Below are 21,389 nucleotides of genomic sequence, written 5' to 3' on the forward strand. Positions count from 1 at the left end.
GTTCTTATTAAGCCAAATCTTAGGTCCAAACTAAGGTAAAAGGATGATTACTGCCATCTTTTAACTAGAATGAGCATATTATATAAGTGCTCCATATTACCCATCTAAAGTCTATTGCTGACTCCTACAGAGAGGGAAGCATTTTTTTTTACTTTCAGAGTAAGGCAGATTACCATAATTGGAAGAAAATTTGCTTATAGGCCCTTCTTCAGTTGGCTGTAATAGCACATCGATATTAGTCACATTGGAGTGAGGCAAACTTAGAACCCCAAGACCTTGGTAAATGTCAAGTTCAGCTAACAGTTTTTGGAGAAACAGTGTTTTTAATTTTCCTTTATTTGATCCTTGTTGTTTTGGCTTCCCAGTGCTAGAGCGGCCCTGAGGTACCTCAGACACTATCTTTGGGGCAGTTTGGTCAGGGCAGGACTTGGCCTGTCCTGCCAGTGAGGTGGAGGTTGCTTCCCCTGGAGCCCAGAGACAGTTTGCTAGCATGTGATTGCAGCTCGTGTTTCAGTGCAGTCAAAAGTTTCCAGCAGCACAGTATGTTCAATCAAAATGGGCAAAACTGCAGCTGGCGGAACACCAAGCTCATGGGTGGGAGTGTTGGGAGAAGAGGACGAACTGTCCAATGGCAGCGAGTCTCTCACAGGCAGCATAGCAAAAGACACTCCTGGGGAAAGAAAAACCTCAGCATAAAATAGAGCTTCAGTGCCAACCTGGTCATTAATCTAAACTTCTAGAGCCTGATTCGTTTCCAAAGACTGAGCAAATGTGAAATGTCTTGTATTGTTTCTCTTTATTCCATGGAAGAAATCGACCTGGTTTCTACCAATTTACAATCTGTTTTAGTGTGTCTTTTTTTTTTTCTCTTGGCTGCTTGTTATCTCCTTTGTTATCAGTCTCTCTTATCTATAAAATACTATTTTAACCTTAACTTACAAATTTCCTTTAATAGCTGTTTTGACAACAGCTATTGTTGTTGTCAAAACAGCTATGTTATTGTATAAATGTATAAGTGAAAGCTAGTTTGTTCCTTTTCAGAAGCCCCTTACAGAACTTTTAGGTGTGGTACTGCTTTCCTCAGTCAACATTAGACAAACTAGAAATTTTCTTAGTGTAAATCCCCAGCAGGCATGGGTAGGCTGTTGGTTTTTATGTTTTCCCTTTACAAATTTTATAACATGTCACTTAAACAGTTTAGGTGGTTTTTTTTTTTGGTTCTGGCCCCTCTGTTCTGGGTCAGTGTATGACTTTGTTCCTGGCTCTTGTTCCCTAATTACACGCGAAGGCAGATTATCAGATAGCTCACCTTTCCCTCACCTTGGAGGCCTGGAAGTGGTAGAGCTGGCCTTTCAAAATGGCTGAGAACCAGTCTCTAGGGGGGCCATGAACTCTTTGATTTCATATTATCTTCTCTTTTCCTCCCCACCGGGGCTTCTGTTTTCTTCAGGTAAGTCTCCCCTCTGTCTTTTTAAAAAAGTTTTACACAGATGTAATGAAAAATCTACCACCTGTCCTCAGAGGCAGCCAGTTATGTTTCTTTGAATCCTTCCAGATTTATTCTCTGCATGTAGAAGCACCTATATATATATAGATCTTTCTTTCTCACACACACAGTACCTTGTTCTTTTCATTAACAATATTGAGTCTTTACCCAAATTGGAGAGCTAGTTACTGTGATTCTTCATTCATTAACTATTTCTTGAAGATGTATTATGTGCCAGGAACCCTTATAAATAAGTAACCTGTGCATGATGAGAACTTTGTAAGCCCTGAGAGACACAGTCTTTACTCTGCCAGAGTAAGGGTGATTTATTAATACTGATTTGGTGTTACTAGTAATATACCAGTAATTACTAGTATTATAGTAAGAAATACCATTGTAGATATTTCACATGAATTAATTCTTATGGGACTTGCATGTGCTCCTCCATAGTGCTCAGTTATTCCACTAGAACACAGCCTCCAAATTCAAGCCTGCAGGGAAACTGATGAGTGGAAAGTGAATAAGAGAGGATGGAATTTGGCACTAATGAATTAGGAAACAAAGACTCATTTCCACTAGGATTCTAGAGGCATTTTAGTGTCTGACTCAGAAAAGAACCCTTCTGCCTTTTAAAGCACATGTGACTAATCATCAAACTCAGTTTTACTGATAGTTTTTGTTCAGCTTTTGAAAGATTTATATCAGAGTTTTCAGTTAATTTTTTTCAAGGTTAGGAATTTCAGAATAGTGGTTTTTATTATAGACTGCTGCTATAAATTAGTTTTCCTTAAAGCCTCATTATATTGTAGCATCGTCCCCATTGGAAACTTATAACAGTATCTCTAAAGGGCTCTGCTAACTTTGCCCCTACCTGTCCTTGTCACAGCCCAGACGCCGCTGATAGCACATCTTTTGATGTCCAGTTAGGGGACATTATCCTGACAGCGACAGATGGACTCTTTGACAACATGCCTGACTATATGATACTTCAGGAGCTAAAGAAGTTAAAGGTAATTAACTCCAAGGTGGGCCTTTAGAAAACAGCGACCCTCCCTGGGCAGCCAAGCTTTTTATTAATACAATTGCATAAGCTCTTTTTGTAGTTTTGGAAAGGACTATTTTGTGAATTTAGGAAAATGAAAATGGTTCTGATCTTGTTCTAAACAATTGCAGACAGAAATATTCACAATTGGAAAACTTGAGGAAAAAAGAGGCTTCTCATCCAAGCCTCTCTTTAGTAGGGTGGTAAAGGTAGGAAAAACCCCGATGGGAGATTTCTTGTTTGTGTTTTTAATTGTGTTTTAATGGTATTTAATGGTGTTGGTTGGTGGTTATCTTTTTCATTTTTTAGTCTCATAACAAACCCAGCAGGTGTTGAGGCTGGGAAAGATAGGAAATCATCATACCAGAGCCAGCCAAGGCAGCAGCCGAGGGTAGCAGGCAGCTAGGGGCCTTGATGTGATCTGAGCTGTCACCAGTAACGAAACAGTTCAGACTTGGCCCATACAGTGAGTGGAAGGAAGTGAAAGCCAGTCTGCATATTCTCCTGGCTTTGTAAAGTACTGACTTGGGGGGGGGGACACTGATCTTTTCTCATGTGACCAGTATGACCTTAAGTTTGCTAAACTTTCTTAGCAGTGTTTTTCTCACCTGTAAAATAGGGGTGGGATGGTTCAAAGACCCTGTTTTTAGGGCTGTGGTGAGAATGAACCAAGACCATGCACTAGAAATCTTTAACAGCATGCTTTGTCTGTGGAGCTTAGGAAAGGTCGGGTGCCAACACCTGCGGGCACTGTGCCACGTATGTAACAGAGTGAGAGGCAGACATGACACATTCCCTGACCTGGGGCTTACATTCTAGTGGAGGAAGACAGAGAATACAGAGAAAGAAAGAATAGAAATAGTGTTGTTGCTAAATAAAAAGAAGAAAAATAAAGCATGGAGAAGAAATAGAGAATAAAGAGGGCTTTTCAGTGGGGCAACTGGCAGCATTTACTTGGAGAGCAAGCACTCTGCGCTTGGCCAGGGGTGCGTTCCCAAGCAGGGAGACTTGAGGTCATCCTAAAATGCTATCAAAATCTGCCCCTTCAGTCTCATCCCATTTTAGCAAGAATGCCTTAAGAATTTCAAATGGCAGAGGGGGAGAGATAACGAAAATTCAGACTTCAGGACGCAAGGCCATCCTCACAAAGAACTTTCTCATTGACGTCCTATGCAGGCAGCACTGGTGATCTCGTTCCTTTTAGTCGAGGTATTATGTTCCAGTGTCTTCTCTTAACTGGAATAAAAACATAAATGGTGGAAACTATGATTAGATAAATATTACTGTCTTACAAAATGATGTTTTAAAAAAAAGTGTTTAGAAATCATGGAGGCATTTTGGTAAAAATATCTCCCTCATTATTTTCGTATTAGAATTCAAATTATGAGAGTATACAACAGACAGCAAGAAGCATTGCTGAGCAAGCTCATGAGCTGGCCTATGACCCAAATTATATGTCACCTTTTGCACAGTTTGCATGTGACAACGGATTGAATGTGAGAGGTAAGCATTCTTTGGGAAGTTCATAAGGACTAATAGGGGAATAGGGGATGGGAGCATTGTGGGCTGTGTGTGAGGCCAGCTGCTGCACTGGGGTGAGACTGCTGAGGGGTCCTCTCCCAGCTGTGAGCCTGTGGCTTTGAACAAGGTCAGCAGGCACGGACACTAGAGAACAGCAAGTGCATGTTCCCTACAGAGGTGCCCTTCAGAATTGCACTTCATTGGCTGCAGAGGCAGGTGGAACCTGAAGCCCTTTATCGCCGCCAATGCTCTGCTTGGACCCAAGCCCAGAAAACCTCCGAGCTCTGCCTGGAGGGCCTGGACATTCCTAATGGTTTAAACATTCTGCCCTTCCCAGGTCTGACATTTCACTTCTCCCTTCCTCTGGCTTTGTGGGACTCATTCACAGTATTTGCCTATTAAATTGCTACAGCAAGTTTTTTAAATTAATTTTTATTAATTCTAATTAATTGCTTTAATTGTGTTAGTTTCTGTCGTACAGCAAAGTGAATCAGCCATATGTCCCCTTTTTTGGATTTCCTTCCTATTTAGGTCACCACAGCGCTGAGTAGAGTTCCCCAGTGCTGTGCAGTAGGTTCTCATTAGTTATCTGTTTTATGCATAGCAGTGTGTATACGTCAATCCCAGTCTCCCAGTTCATCCCACCTGCCTCTGTAGGATGTTTTGAAAAGGGAAGACTCTCCTTGCCTAGAGTCTTCCTATCTACTGAGCAATGTGTAATTTTGGGAGCAGGCCAGTAGCTCAGCTTTGAGCTTGGATAACATGTTGGTGCTGGCATATCAGCACTTATAGAGTTGGTCAGTTTCTTGCAGGTATATTATTATGACACGTAAAACATTTCTTCGCTGTCCGGGAAATACTAAATAGAAAAAAAGCACATGCCATAGCAGTTTGCCAGATTAGACTACAAGACTATCAGCTAGTTTCAAAACATTGGGTATGTTTGTCCAAATTAGGATTATGGGGGTGGAACATAGAATTTTCTTGTCAGGCAGAATAAATCTTAGCAACATTTTGTCTTTATTGTGATTGCTATACACAGAGGATGTGGTGGTGGCCATTTTAACAAAGCTCCTATTATAAAGGAGCAGAGAGGATTTTTTTTTTAAGCTTCAATTAAATTAGATGTAATTTCTTGGTGTTTTTAAACTATTTATTGATTTTTTCCCCCCTTTTTTTCTACTGGAGTATATTGACAAACCTGTTTGTCTCCTAGTACTTACTTATTTAGGCTTACATTTTTTTCTTTTTTCCTTTTAAAATGTATGAATACATTTTCATTTTCATTGTAGGTGGAAAGCCAGATGACATCACCGTCCTTCTCTCCATAGTGGCTGAGTATACAGACTGACTCGCCTAGGTGTCGACTCCTGCCTCCCCTTTCATCATCCCAAATTCTCCCTTGCCGTGTGTGCTGATCCTGCTGGCAGGACCACGTTTCTTTGCCACTGATCTCAATGGCCAGTGATGTAAACCTTTTGCCTGTCTTTTTGAGATCCTTGTTGAGAACCACTACTGTCATTCTACTGCTCGTATCTGCCAGCAACATTTGAAGAAAATCAGATCTGAAGATTGGCCTTCACATTGTCCTTTCCATGATGGGATGGATGTTTTCAAAGCCAAAATGACTATTACTTTTTGAAAACGGTTGAAGTATTGAAAATGAGTAATATTGGTAAAGTGAATTCAAAATTACAGTGTGTAAAAGGGATTTTAAAAGTCTGACACAAATTGTATGTTATGATACATCTACTAGAAACATACTCATCAAATGATGCATTACACGTGTACTATACAGTCTGTTATGATCGAGTGTGGCTTTATGTTTTCATTATAAACTCCTGTTTTTCAGGGGGTTATAATTTTGCTCTAAAACATTGCTCTGGATTATAAAATCTTGATCCTGGGAGCTTTTTTTTTTTTTTTGCAGGTTGAAAGAAAAATTCAGTTTAGTTCTATGGATGCAAATGTTTCATGGTTTTTTAAAAGATGCTTAATTGTGCTCCTGTGATGGAAGTTTCAGCATTTTATTGCATATCACAGGCTGGTGGCTTATTTGCAGGAGGGGTTGGGGAGACTCCTTACCAGAATTTTTTAATGGAATATTATTCAAGGTTATAAAATTCCTCAAGGCCTATGTATGTAATGTTGCAGCTGAAATTCCTCCCAGCTGTCTGGTATGATGCCCCCATGTGAGAGCTCTAGGCCCACAGGCCTGAAGGGTTGAGAATGGACAGCTCTAGCTTTGAATTTTGTTGGCCTATCAGGTCATGCTACCCCTCATGTCTTAGACCTGTCGTTAGTAGCCCTGCTTTGTGTAGAGCGTGTACCAGATTCAGGGAGTCCACGTGAAGGAGCACCATGGGCAGTGGCACAGGAGTCCCCGAGGAAGAGGTCTAGTGATGATCTGACATTTGCATCTGCCCTCCACAGAAATTTAGGGGTTTCCAAATCAAGCTTAATGTTTACAGTTTCCAAATAGCCATCTTGCAGTGTATAGTTTCCCTATAAAATTATCCCGTATTCAGTTTTTCCATTATCTGCAAGCTCAAAGTTATTTTTAAGGTTTGTGTACAAGTCAACTGCTGTAAAGATATATATTTTGGGGTCAGTTTTTTTCCTTCATTAACTTGGTGGTAGAAAAATATATATACTTAGAAATCCTTAAATTAAAGCCATGTTTTATATATAAGTCAGGTAACATTGGTGTATAGATAAGAATGCAATTAAACCTGATGAGAATCTACTTGAGGAGAACATAGAAAGTCTCTTTCTCTAAAGGAGATACTTACTCCCTGGTTTATTGCATTAAAACTTATGTTTGAGGTTACCTCAACTTGTTTTAAAAAGATTTTGTTTTGTGAATTTGTACTGTATATTTGAGTAACTGTCAAGCTTGTTTTATTTAAAATTGTTTAACATGTACCATGTACATGTCATTACTATATTCAATGCATCATGCTTGTAACAGGCATTTCATTTATAATAAGAATGAGTTATTCATTTGTAAGCCGTTCAGTAATTTATCTACTATTCCTAAATTGGCATAATGTTTAGATACCTATTTTGAATCACCTTTAATTACTTGTCAGAATGCCTTAACTACCCTAACTTGACAAAACAGAATTCTTTGGTAAAGGAGATCGGGGGGTGGGGTAGGGAGTGGAGAGAGACTGTTCAAATAATGAGAACCCATCATGCTGTGATAATACACAGACAGGTGAGTGGCAAGTGGCAGGGTATTTATTTTGCACAAACTATTTGCAGTCTTTCTGTATTTAAAAAGTAAAGAAAGTTGCATCCAGAAAGGTTTTGTTGGAAGGAATACATTTACACTTGGACTGACAACTTCAGTTCTTTTGTTGGGTTTTTATTTCTGGTCAGAAGCATGGAGCCTTATGATCCAGGTATATGTTGTATTAATTTTCCATTGCATACATTTAATTCCTGGTAAGAGCATTGCTGGTCAAGTCACTGGCTTTTCTCTGCACTCATCTAAACTCATCAAACACCGTCTTCATAAAGGTAGATTGATGGCATTTTACACAACTCATTTAATCAACTTAGTATTTTTTGAGAAATGATTGTTAGAAATTGACGATGTGTTTCAGTGATGTTGAAAACAGTGGGGCAAGAATTGAGTTTCACAGGGGAACTGACTTTGGACCTGGCCTGTAGATTAGGGACGCAAAATCTTTTGTTTTTCCCCCCTGCCGTTTTTGTGTTATGCACTTAATTTTATGACTTTGGGGGTCTGTTGGAGTGCTGTTTAACAACTCCCCTACTCTCAATGGTCAGAGGCTGTGTAGGTACCCATACTGGAATTTTCCAGGCCACAGGACCAAAGTCTTTGTGGGGTGTGCCTGACATATACCACTTGGTGGGTCTGATTCTAAACTTGATGTGTTAATTGTACTTTAAATCAAACAGTATAAACACACACATTTGCCTCGTGTAGTGGACTTTTATAACAAAAGAGAATTTGGATTTCTAATTTACAAATGGCAAATTATTTATCCCTCTCTGGATGCACCAAAGACCAGTAAAGTTTATAGCTTTTCCATCTATATTTATAAAGCAATACTGTATTATAAAAATCAATATTTTTATCACATGCTTGAAATTTTTATTTTGTTCTGTTTTAAAGTGTGCACTCTAAACATATCAGAACCTTGTTTCTTCCTGTGAACTTAGGCTGCCTGCGCACAAAAAAAAAAAAAAAAAATTACCGAATGGATATGCAGTAGAGTCCATAGGCTCTTAAAACTGAAAGAAGAAATGAGGTTGAGAGAACAAGTTCTTTGTCCTGAATTACTGTACTGGCTTGACATGGTTGATGGGTACTAAATCACAAAAGAATCCATTCCAGTTGTGCATGTCTGGGGGTTGGACTGTGACTAGATTTAGAAAATAGACTTCCAGCTTTGCATGGTGGGCAGGTATCTTATATGCCATCAGTTGCATTTGTTCTGGGTAGAACGGTAGCCTTCAGTACCACCTTCAGTACCACCAGTGTACCACATCAAGTAACAAGGCAGGAATTGTGGGAATTCACTGAGGCAGTTTTGAGCATTTTGGAGATCGTAGACGAGACTGGCTAGAGCTGTAAATGTTTGTACTTTTGATTAAGTCCATGGTTCCTTGTCACCTTATACCAGCTATCTTTGGTAGAAGCTACAGCATCCAGTGTTCCCGGAAACTATCACATTTGTGCATTTAACAAATTTTGCAATAGCAAAAAAACCAAAATCTGCTTATAAAACATTTGGAACACAAAACATCTGGATTCTACTTGTTTAAAAAAAAATTTGCAAAATTGGGCTTCTTAGTTAAAAAGCAGCAGTTGTCCATGTCAAAATTTTAACTGTAAGCAGGTAGTTTGTGGCAAAGATGGCTAAACAATGAAGCAAGTCTGAATTTGTGTATACTAATGAGCTGCTCTTTTCTGTTGAGACTATCATTATTTGTCTTATTACCCAAGAGGCAATGACCTGAATTGGATGTCTGAAGTATAACTTATGCAGGAATAGTTCTGTAAATACATTTAAATAAACTGTAAAGATATTTAATAAATAATAGTATTTATACTAATCTGTGTACTCCATTTAATTTGAGTAGTAACAAGACACTGGCCCTTGACATTGAGTTTGTTGGTCTCTATCAGGTCCTCATTTCCAAGCCTCTCAGTGTAGCAGTGACTCCATAACTTTGTGGCTATCGTTTCTGTCTTTCCCTAGTTTATCCCTAAGGCTCTTTTTCACCAGCTGATTTACTATATCACTTTAGCTTCCTCAAAAATGAATCAAATTGGATTTAATCATTGAATGTGACATATAGCTGTTCTCTCAGCTGGGAAAACTTTTGCATCTTTCTTTTAAATGGTATGTGAAGTCACACACAAATCTGGTGTCATTTAAATTTAGCATTCTGTATCCAGTTCTAAAATCCAAATTATATACAACTTGACAGCGTATCTATCTTTTATAGATCAGTGCTGAATCTAGGTGATCACTGATGATGGTGGCTTCACAGACTCAACCACCTTGACCCATTTCAGTGAGCCAGAAACTTCATCCTCAGCGAGGAGACCTACACTTAATCTTGGATATAATATCCTCTGGGTAGTCATCCGCATTTGTTAGGAATATCTGTAATTCATTATTAATCATCAGTGTAAACAAAAGATACATAAATATTTAGCCTACAATGTGGAATTATGTGGGCATTGCCAGTTTCCACAAAAAGCTTGGTGAAAACCCATTTTCATTCACTGAGGAACATTTCGGGATAAACGAGTTTTTAGTAGGTTATTGTGGGTAGTTCTGACTCATCACCAAGCTATATGAGCCAGACTCATTCTGGTTTTAGTTAGAACTCTGTTCACAGTTCTAAAGTTTACTAATCCACTTAGCCACCTTTGTTTTGTTAATCCTCACAAAATCTAAAGCACAATTGCTTGCCAGTTAATATTTCCTTGTGATTTGACGGTTTCACAGACTTAACAATAAGGTGTTACAGAAGTCTAGTTTGTCAGGTTATAACTGACTATAAACAGGTTTAGGGGAGGGAGAGGCATACATCATAAGATGTTACATAACAATGTTATTGTGTCAGATTGTTTAGCTTGTACTGGTAAGAAGCTAATTCTTAAAGAGGCAAAGAACAGACATTAATCTTCCCCCTCATTCCACTCCAGACCCAGGCTTTCTGGCAGTGGAGGCTGCTGTTCTATGTCAGCTAATAAGAAATAATTTTTTGCATCTTTTCTGCATCACATTGCAATTTTTTTTAATCACATTATTTAAATTCTTAACAAAATATAAGCAATGGAGAAAAAGTTGGGTTTTTTGCCTTTTTTTTTTTTTTGCAATGTTGGGTTGGTTTCTGCCATATGACAATGTGAATCAGCCATAATCATACATCCCCTCCTTCTGGGCCTCCCCTCACCCCATCCCTCCAGGCCATCACAGAGCACAAGACTGGGCTCCCTGTGCTATACGGCAACGTCTCATCAGCTATCCATCTTAAACCTGACGGTGCATATATGTTGATGCTGCTTTCTCCATTCATCTCACTCTCTTCTTCCCCTGCTGTGTAAAAGTTACGATCTTACATAAGAAAAGATTGCAGAACGTTTTAATCTGTCAGCATTAAAGCTCAAACACTTGAAATCAAAATACAAAAGATACCTGAACTTTACAAGCCATTCTGATGCACTTGAAATGGCTGCTACTGAAAGTTTAATAACTATAAAACTGGCAAAATGCTAAAAACTCTTGTAAAGAAACACTACACTGAAGAATTCTTTTTTTTTTGGCCACACCATGCAGCTTGTTGAACCTTAGGTCCCAGAGATCAAATCCTTGCCCCCTGAACGGAACCTCAGAGTCCTAACCACTGGACTGCCAGGGAATTCCCTGAACTGAAGAAAATTCCAATGAGCTTTTTCCCGACACAAAAAACTTTTCTGCCTCCCACGTAGTATAATCGATTTAAAGCAAGTTACATTTATTGACAATATACTGCTAGATATGGTGGTTGTACAAGATGATGATTAGATAACCAGTAGCCCATTTCTCCAGGAAGCCCAAGACAGTATCTTCATAGATTTAAATGTGAAAATGTGTTTTCAGTACAAGTGAACTAGTAAATGGGCAGGGGGGTGAGCTCAGCCATCGCTGTTAGAATGTGGAGGAGAAACTGCCATTATTCATGTCCTTTCCACTGTCACTTGCTGTTGCCAGACTCTGAAAAGGGAGGCTGAAGGGTTCCTGTTGGTCAGAAGAAACTGCTCCAAAGAACAAGCAAGAGAACTGGAGGAGAGGGGAGGGAAGTAACTGTTGTTCATTCAAAGAAAGTTAGTGCTTATCAAATGCTCCTCTTCAGAAACTCAGCCACTGTGGCCTCACATTAGCTGATGGTTCATGAGACACTCAGAACCTTCATGAGTGGCCCAAAACATCCTAAAGTAAAACCCTTCCCTGGACTCCAGGGGCACACAGTTAGGGATCAGTGATCTGTTTCTGACTACCCTGCCCGAGCCATTGAAACCAACACCAGGGCTGTGGGAGACAGATGAACTGAGACTGCTGGCTATCTTCCTCCACTTGATCCCTCCTGCTGTGACAAAAGCTACTCCTGACCAGAGTCAGTCCTTCCCTCCCTGTCTGACTCCCAGCCCCTCCCATGCCTCTCCTCTACTGGATAGGAATACCCGCATTTAAAAATAATCAGATGTCTCATTAAAATATATAGCCTCATCCACATCCTCCCTCCAACTTAATCTCTGCTGTAGAACTGTCTACACTGGCTTTCTCTATTTTTTCATTCTCCTACTCTTAGGTCCTATCTAAAAAAGCTCCTGACCCGCATATAGGAACTGTCCTTATAATGGTCACCAAAAATTGCCAGACGCCCTAAACTAATGGCCATTCTCAGTCCCCAGCCCACTAGATCCTCACGCTGACACTTCCTTCTCAGACCTTCCTCATGCTATGTTCTTCTGGTTGCTCTTTTCAGTTGGCTTGCCTTCTTATTATTATTAAATTTATTTATCTTTAAGTGAAACAAATGAATGTTTGCCCTCTTCTACCCACACTTTGAATCAGGCTTTCTCAACCTTAGCACTGCTGACGTTGGAGGATTACGTTTCTTTGCTGTGGGGGCTGTCCTGCTCCTGGGAGGATGCTGAGCAGCGCCCCGGCCTCTACCCGCCAGATGCCAGGAGCAGCCCCCTTTCCTGAACTGTGACATCCGTAAGTGTCTGCAGACACTGATGGCTTTGTCCCCTGGCTGTGGTTAAGAGCCATGCCTCTAAATGGTGACAGTCTTCTCTGCCACACCCTCTCTCGAGGAACTCGCATTCACACTGCTGGCAGAAATTACTGTGTACATGCCAGGGAGTCTCACGGTTAGAATCTGAGCTTCCTATATCCTACTACCTACTTGATTTCTGCAACTTATATCCAAAATAGAATTCATGATCTTAGCACTGAACCTGTTTCTCCAACCTTGATACCTCCCCTTCCCTTAAGCTCCATGACTGATCCATCACAAAGTCCTGCTGTTTTATTTCCTCAATTAGCTGTTTACTTTGGCCACTTCTCTCCATTTTCTACTGAATCACCATCAGACACCACAACTGAGTTTCCAGTCTTGCTTCACTGCACTGTGGGCAGCCTTCCCTGTTAAAACCCTTCAAATACTTTCACTGCCACAGTACCTGATATGGCCATTTACATCCGACATGAGTTGGAACTCACTCACTGCTCCAGTTTCATTCACCCTGTGCCACTGTTTCCCCTGTCTATCTGCCCTCTGGCCACACTGGTCTTCCTCCAGGTCCTTAAAACTACCACACTCCCTCTATGACAGGGGCCTTTGCACATGCCACATCCACTCAGCTTCCCCCTACTATCTTATTCTTTCCAGCTCAGCTCCAAACACCAGTTTCAAAGACTTTCTGACCTGGATTAGGTCAGCTCACACTTTAAATCTCAAGGCACCTTGAACTCTTCCTTTATTAAAGTTACCACAGGTTAGTTTTTTTTTTTAAATTATCATACATTTAGTCATATGATTATTTGTTTAATGTCTACCTCCCCCACCCCCATACCCAGTCTATAATTAAGTGTAGGAAACTTTCTTATTTATTTTGCACACCATTGTATACCCCACGTCTAAGACGCAAGGCCCTCAACAAATACTGGTGGGAGTTGCATAGTAGGTATCAAGCATGAATAAACAAACGATCCCTATTCTTGGTTCATCCTTACAAATCAGAAACTGAAGATGCCCTCTGCATGGGGCACTTCAGACAGCAGTTGTTGAACCTTGGCTCCAGATGAAACACCCCAAATTAGCTGTGATTTTGGCAGAATGATGGTCTACCTTCACCCCCCAAAGATGTTCACATCTTAATCCCAGGACCCTGTGAATATATCACAAGGCAAAAGGGAATTAAAAGAGCAAGTGAAATAAGGTTGCTATCCAGGTAGGCCCAGTGGGAAATCACAATGATCCTTAAATGTGGAAATCAGCATCAGAGTGAGGAAATGCGAAATGGGCTCCACCAGCCATTGCTGGTTTAAAGCTGAAGGGTAACCATGATTAAAGAATGCAGATGATCTCAAGAAGAAAGGAAAAGAAAGAAAGCAGATTCTTCCCTAGTCTTCACAAAGGAACACGGCCTTGCCAATGCTTTGCTTTTAGCTCAGTGAGACCCATTTTGGACTTCTGAACTGAAAGATAATTTGTGTTGTCTTAAGCCACTAAGCTTGTGGTAATTTGCTATAGCAGCAATAAGAAACTAATACACTGGTAAGCTGAAAATCTTAGTTTACTATGGCCTTTGAGCACTGCCCTGAATTTGCCATTCACTTAAGGTCAAATGTCATTTGCTACCCCCTCTTGTCCCCACCTACTCTTCAGTCTCTAAATTGTTCATGGCTGGATGATCAAGCCCTTCCCTAGTGTCTAACAGTCTTCTAATGCAGAAAGTCTGAATAGCTATGTAACTTGGAATGACTCCAAGTTCTACACGAACTGAGTAAGAAGGTGCATTGTTATAAAAAATTTTTTAACAGTATACATGTTTTCTTAAAAATAGAACTGCCATACAATCCAGCAATTCCACTCCTGCTATTTTTCTGAAAAAAATAAAAATAAAAACACGAATGCAAAAAAGTATCTGCACCCCTATATTCTTTGCAGCATTATTTATAATAGCCAAGATATAGAAGCGACCTGTGTCCATCAATAGATGAATGGGTAAAGAAGATGCAGTGCATATATACAAAAGAATATTACTCAGCCACAAAAAAGAATAAAGCCTTGCCATTTATAACAAAACCAATGAACCTACAAGGTATTATACTAAGGGAAATAAGTCATAGAAAGACAAACACTATAAGATTTCACTTATGTATGGAATCTAAAAAGCAAAAACAAATGAACAAAAATAATGAAACAGAAACAGACTCATAGATACAGAGAACAAACAGGTGGTTGCCAGAGTGGACAGGTGTGGGGGGGTGAGTGAACTAGGTGAGGGAGATTAAGAGGTACAAATTCCAGTTACAGCATAAATGAGTCATGTGGATGAAATGTACAGCATGAAGAAACAGTCAACAATATTATCATAACTTTTATGGGGCTTTGGTCTTTAAAAACCGCTCTAAATTTCTATCATTGTGATCATTTTGTAATGTGTGGAAATACTGAATCATTATGTTATGCATATAGAACTTACAAAGTGTTGTAGGTCAATCATACTTCAGTAAAAAAAGATAACAATACTAGATATTTTTCCTCATTTTGGTGTCCCTGAGAGCTGTGTATAACTTCTTGATTAAACTTATTGAACATCCACAACAGAAAAAATGTTGGTCATTATTGAGAATATAGCAATATTTCTCTGTGCTGTGCTTAGTCACTCAGTCATGTTTGACTCTTTGCAACCCCATGGACTGTAGCCCGCCAGGCTCCGCTGTCCATGGAATTCTCCAGGCAAGAATACTGGAATTGGTTGCCATGCCCTCCTCCAAAGGATCTTCCCAACCCAGGGATCAAACCAGGGTCTCCTGCATTGCAGGCAGATTCTTTACCAGCTGAGCTACCAGGGAAGCCCAATACTTCTCTACAGTAGTTTAATTCTTAAAACCCCCTTCCCCAAAGTAGAATACTACCATATATTTATTTTTTTTAATAAAGTGAATTAAAAAATTGGTTTCATCTTTCATTTTGGAATGTTGTGATACTATTGGAGGGATTTTAAAATTTTTCTCAGGCTATCCCAAACCAGGGCTGAAGGTCTGCCAACTACTGGCTTATGCACTAGGAATACAGAGATGAGTAAGACTCAGGTCTGCCCTTGATGAACTCACAATCTACCTAGTGGAATAACAAGTGTATCTATCAAGTTATGTGACAGTAAAAATGAGTTGAATGAGAAGACTTCAGAAGGAGATGTATCACTTGAGTTGGGCTTTGAAGGTGGGTAGGAGTTTAAACAGTGAAAAGAGGAATACTACTACCCTGAAATGTAGGCGCAATAATATGAGCAAAAGTAGAACACAAAAGTATATGCAGAATGTTTCCATTAAGATCAGGAACTAAGCAAGCAGGTCCATTCTCTCCACTCTAAATGTTGTACTAGAGGTTATGTGCTAATGCAACTGTACAAAAGAGTCAGTTGGAGGCATTAAAGAAGAAATGAAACTACTGGTATACAAAAAAGAGACATATAGTAACTATGTCTAAAAACCCTGAGAGAATCAGTGATAAAACTAATGGAAATAATAACATGAGTCAGGAGGGTAGTACAATATAAAATTAACACGAAAAAACAGTAGCCTTCATATACACAAAAGGCAGTGAGAAAACAGAAAACATAACATCCATTCACAAAAGCAATATAAAAGGTTAATTATTTATGAATAACCTTAATAATAAATGTGTAAATGTATGAGAAACATTTTAAAACATTCCTGAAAGACACAAAAGAAGACCTGAATAAATGTAAATACATTGCCGGTGTTCATAGACAGAATGACTCAACAACATAAAGATGTCACTTAACATCCTCAAGTTAACAGAAATTTAAGGAAATCCTAATAAAAAAAATAGATTTTTTTTTATGGAGTTGGATACATTGATATTAAAGTTCAAACAAAAAATATACACTCAGGAATAACCAGGAAAAAACCTGACAAAATCTACAAAGGGATACTAAATCTACCAGACATTAAAACATAATCTGAAGGACTAGAACTGGATCTCAGAGGAGGAAATGAGAAAATTATATTAAATACTCTAGGGAAAGTCCCCTAATGCCATTTCAAGGAGTTTAGGTGAAATTCTATGGAAAAAGTGGACGATTCAAGAGATTTAAAAGCAGGAGAGTGATGCTGAGCACTGACCATCTGCCAGCTCCATCTATTAGCTCAATTAATTTTCACAACAATTCAATCTCACAACAATTCATCAGTATTATCCTCATTTTACTAACAGAAAGAAAACTGAAGCAAAGATACGTAACTTGCCCAAGTCACACAAGTGGCAAGACAGAGATTCCAACCCAGGAGCCCTATACCTCACTGTAAGGTCCAAACAGAATCTTTTAGTACAGTGTGGAGGAAAACCAGAGTGGAGAAGAATGGGGGTATGGAGGCCAGTCAGAAGGCTCATCGGAGTTCAGATAGATGATAAGGGTCTCAATCATTTACCCATAATGTAATCTCATTTTTGCAGGAGTTAAGGCAAAAACTTCCCTTCCAAAATTGAGTTTTCTTTTTAGAATTTAGGATTTAAGTGACATGATAGAAAAGAAAAGAGTGCTGTAATGTAACTTGTGGAGCTTACAGCTCTAAATGTCACTTTCCCTAGTGAGGAAATTGGCAATCTTAGTGAATTTCAGGGAGATGAAGCAGCAGGGAAATGTGTTCCTGTTGTTGTCTGTAAAAAAAATAAAAGTAAGCACAATATGTGTAACCAAAAAACAGGATGGGGAAAATGTTTCTGCATAATGAAAAGACAGAGCTCAGTTTTCTTTTATGACCAAGTTAGTAATTCACAAGAAGAGAAAACTGCCATAAGTACTGGGCATATAACAACAGGTATTCAATAAACACTTATGGCATCAAACTGAATAATAAGTGGAGTTTACTGTCCAATTTTATGACACTAGAAGTCTTTATTACAGCATTGTTATTGTTTAGTTGCTCAGTAGTATTTGACTCTTTGCAACCCCGTGGATTGTAGCTGGCCAAGTTCCTCTGTCCATGGGATTTCCCAGGCAAGAATACTGGTGTAGGTTGCCATTTCCTTCTCCAAGGGATCTTCCCAACCCAGGAATCAAACCTGCATCTCCTGCACTGGCAGGCAGATTCTTTACCACTGAGCCACCAGGAAAGCCCAGTAGCAGTGGATATTGTGACTTAAAAATGAAATAAAGTCAAAAATGTAAAATTCATAGGGGTGTGTAACATGAAGTGTCAGCTCCCTGCTCTTTCTCTTAGTAAAAAACTGACTGCCATCCTAATGACACTTTGGAAATGCAACTTAAATTGGTCCATTTTGCTAATTACTATCAATTCTGAAAAGGACTAGTGAGAAGTAGTAACTTCTAGCAATATTATTTCTCCTTTCAAATTTCTAACTCTAACAAACTCATATTTCCAAACCAATAATAACAACAGCAAAACAAGCTTGAATAAAACACTAATGTAAATATGTAAAATGTGGACTATCATTATTTAAGATACTTCTAATAAATTATGCTTATCTTCAGTTCAATAGATTTCATAAGGTTTAATATCATAGCATTTTGTAAAGTTTATCATCCATCTATAATAGCAAAATATTGGTATTACAATAATGTTATAAACTGGGACTCTACTACGAAGAAATTTGTGATGTTTCTTGTGATGAAATTTGTATCTGTGCTACCATGAATAAGAGATTTCTTGACCAAACTTGAAAAAGAAAATTAGGACACTTATTTTAGAAAACAAAGTATATGACTTTAACATATTATCAATATTTGTACTCAAAGATAAATATGCTATAAACAATCATAATTTGTTCTTTAAAACAAGTGACTCAAATCTCTAAACATACTTTGTTAGAATTACTCAATGAGCAATTTGTTTTGTATTGACCTTGTATAAATCAACCTTTTCTCCATCTCAGACTGGCTTCAGCTCTCCCCATCAAAAAATAAGGAAATTAATTTCCAGGAGACTGGGGGTGGGCTGCGGCAGGGAGACTGGAAAGGCAGACGGACAACGAGAGTGAGCCCTTGGCCTCAGCTTAGCTGTGTCTCAGTGCTGCTGCTCCTTTACCTTCCTGAGACATGGAGACCCTGGCACTTCTTCTGTGTCGCTGACACTGCTTTCTGGGACTTCACTAATATCTCCACTGCTTTCGGGTACTTCAGTAAGGTCTTTGTTCGCTCTTTTCATTAAAGGGCTGCCACAATTTTCCAGTGTAGAGGTGTTCATGGGAGTCTCATCAGAATACAGCCTTTTCAGTTCTACTTTTCTTGAGATATACTCTGGGACCTTGCTGGCTGCATTTTTACCAGCCTTTGAATTTGAATGTATCGGCTCTGACCTGAGGTATTAATAGAGATTAAATGAATGTACTGTTTACTTTGAAATATATATTTGTATATAACTAAAGGAGCAACATGAAATGACAATGATAACACAGTTTAGGGAATATATTGAAAAAACATCAAACTAATTGTTTGAAAGTTAAGTTCAAATATATGATTATTTATAAATTCTCTTACAGATTCAAATTTTTCAGTAAAGCAACCCAAGTGTGCATGAGACAATCTTATAACACAGTAGAAGGGCATAGGTAGGAAAAAAAAAAGTCAAATAAATTACAATACATCTGTATGAGAAAATTGTATAGAACCATTAAAAAGCATCTTTCCAAGTCATTATCAGCAATATTAGAAAATGTTCACAATATAATATTTTGTGGGAAAAAAAACAGGATATAAAACTACATATGCTATATGAGCCAATCTTGTTTTAAAATGCAAATATATGCAAAATTAAAAGTCTGAAAGAAAATACAGTGTGCCAAACATTAACAGTGGCTATCGTTAGGTGGTAAAAGTGTGGGTGTTTTTCACTTTATTCTTTGTACTTTATTGCATTTTCCTAATTTCCCATAAAAATTTGTTATTTTTACTAGGAAGGAGCCTCCACCAAAAAAAAAAAAAAAAAAGTTAAGAGGCAAAAGGGGGAGTTCCCTGGATATCCAGTGGTTAGGATGTTACAGTTCACTGCTGTGGCCTAGGTTCAATCCCTGGACAGGGAACTGAGATCCTGCAAGCCATGCAGTGCAGCCAAAATTTAAAAAAAAGAAAAGAGAGAGACAAAAGGGAAAAAAAGAAAGAAAGAAAAACAACGCTGCCTGTCCATATGTCTAAGAAAGAGAGCTCTGGGCAATGAATATAAACCTTCATGTGAAACTTCACACTGTATCACTCCTGAAAAACAACCACTGAAAACAGAAATGAGTTTTAGGTAATGACAAAGATAAACCAGACAGTTCTGTTAAATTGTGATCATAAGAGAAAAAAGCAAGTATCTGTGAAAGATGGGTGTTATTTCTATGTTACAGTTAGGTCTTCCTGGAGTTCTTCCTGATTCAGTTAAAGTTTCAGATCTTCTAATGTTTTCCTTCTCAGTTGTTTCCTAAACGAATGCCATTGAATTATTGCAGAATAAGGTTGCAATGGCTTTATCCCAACCAATAAGACATTAAAAACACAGCCTTACCTTTTTTGTTTTTGTGAAAGACACAGTGTTTGTGGAGAAGATGCTCTACTTGGCTCGTCAGCTAATGTAGCCAAAATAAAGTTGGCTTCCAATAACATATCATCAATACTTAAAGCCATGGGTCTAAAAAAGGCAAAACCAGAGCAAAAACCACACTCATTTTCTGATGGACACTGGAAAAACATTAGAAAATGATACTTAATTTTGGAGTAAAAAGAAACAGTAAAAGTAGAAGTCTTATTTGTTTTTTCACAAATTGAGATAGTCCTTAGAGCTAAAAGAGCCCTTAAAAATCATCACATCCAATTTTATAAGACACATCTATCCTAACCCAATCTCTTTGACATTTTAGTTCTGAAATATAACATACCATAGTTTCATAGAGATTTAACGTGTTTAAGCCATATATAATTTTCTAATTAGGCAATTTATTCAGTATATCAAGTTTATAAATGTTTTCATTCTGCAGAATAATGTTTCTTTCTAAACCAAGTCACCAATCAAAAGAACACTAGCTTATAACATCTTTCAAAATTTTAGTTTGACAAGTGTTGCTAGTAAAGTTAAGGAATTCCTGAGGTGTGAATTAATTTCAACATGACCCAAGGGGTTTTATTTACTAGTATACAACAAAAGAAAAAGAAATAAACTAAAAAACTTTCCAAAGACCTACTTCCCAGGAAAGTCAAAATGAATGGCTATAGGAGCATGTATAGCTTCTGAAAATATCAGCACGCCCTGAAAGGAAAAGAAGGGAAAAATAATATGAAATCTTTATTAAAAACTGCCACTGATAATTCTAATTGGACACTACTTTTGGTTTTACCTTCAGTTCTTTGAAGCAAAATGTTATTTCAGTGTCAATTCCAACTTGAAAGAAGTCAAACTCATCTGGACCAACAAACATCTCACTGTATACAGAATTGGTCAGGTCTGTTCAAGAGGAAAACAAAGAATAACATCAATTCTGTAGGTATTTCTGAAATTTTAATAAGAAAATATAGTCAGGGACTTCCCGGGTGGTCCAGTGGCTAAGACTCCTTACTCCTAATGCAGGGGGCTGGGGTTCAATACCTGGTCAGGGAACTAGATCCCACATTTCGTAACTGAGAGTTCCCCTGCTGCAACTAAAGATACCACACAGTGCAACAAAAATGGAAGATCCTGCAATTAAGACCCAGTGCAGCCAAATAAATAAATATTTTCTTTAAAAGAAAAGTAAATATAACCATAAATTGTAGGTTAAAAATAGCCACAAGTTCTTTGACATTTCCTCATTGAGTGGTAGGGTCTCTATCTGTGTCCCTACCCCTTGGGGTGAGTGGGCTTTCTGTCTACTCTCACTAATAGTATGTGGGGGAGTGATCTAGTGCTAGTTTGTGGTGTGGGCCCAGGCATTAAGAGACTGCCACCTCCACTTCCTCTATCCCACAAGCTAGGAGGGGTGGCCAAAAAATTTTTAAATGGCAAGTAAAAAATCAACTTCACAGAATGGGAGAAAATACTTGAAATCATATATATGATAAGGGGGGCTTCCCAG

At 38.5% G+C, this 21,389-nt stretch overlaps 2 protein-coding genes across 6 annotated transcripts in view; one reads left to right on the forward strand and one right to left on the reverse strand.

The window, feature by feature from the left end:
* The window catches only part of PPTC7 (protein phosphatase targeting COQ7), a 38,958-nt gene extending 29,818 nt beyond the window's left edge, over window positions 1-9,140 (forward strand). The window contains exons 4-6 of the mRNA XM_020890017.2: window positions 2,373-2,496; window positions 3,902-4,031; window positions 5,342-9,140. Of these exons, the coding sequence (XP_020745676.1) occupies window positions 2,373-2,496; window positions 3,902-4,031; window positions 5,342-5,400 (313 nt within the window). The 3' untranslated portion in view covers window positions 5,401-9,140. The remainder of the gene's footprint in view (window positions 1-2,372; window positions 2,497-3,901; window positions 4,032-5,341) is intronic.
* RAD9B (RAD9 checkpoint clamp component B) overlaps window positions 773-21,389 on the reverse strand; it is a 35,708-nt gene continuing 15,091 nt past the window's right edge. For 3 of the 5 annotated variants that reach the window (XM_020890012.2, XM_020890010.2, XM_020890013.2), the window contains 5 exons: window positions 20,676-20,782; window positions 20,523-20,587; window positions 19,850-19,972; window positions 18,392-18,662; window positions 773-3,764 (listed from right to left, as the gene is read on the reverse strand). In XM_020890012.2, coding sequence (XP_020745671.2) covers window positions 3,741-3,764; window positions 18,392-18,662; window positions 19,850-19,972; window positions 20,523-20,587; window positions 20,676-20,782 — 590 coding nt within the window. In that variant the 3' untranslated portion in view covers window positions 773-3,740. Of the gene's footprint in view, window positions 3,765-18,391; window positions 18,663-18,696; window positions 19,766-19,849; window positions 19,973-20,522; window positions 20,588-20,675; window positions 20,783-21,389 lie in introns of those variants that run through there. The other 2 variants (XM_020890015.2, XM_020890014.2) reach the window with 2 other exon arrangements.

Source organism: Odocoileus virginianus, chromosome 12 (genome assembly GCF_023699985.2).
Source record: "Odocoileus virginianus isolate 20LAN1187 ecotype Illinois chromosome 12, Ovbor_1.2, whole genome shotgun sequence".
Taxonomy (NCBI): Eukaryota; Metazoa; Chordata; class Mammalia; order Artiodactyla; family Cervidae; genus Odocoileus; species Odocoileus virginianus.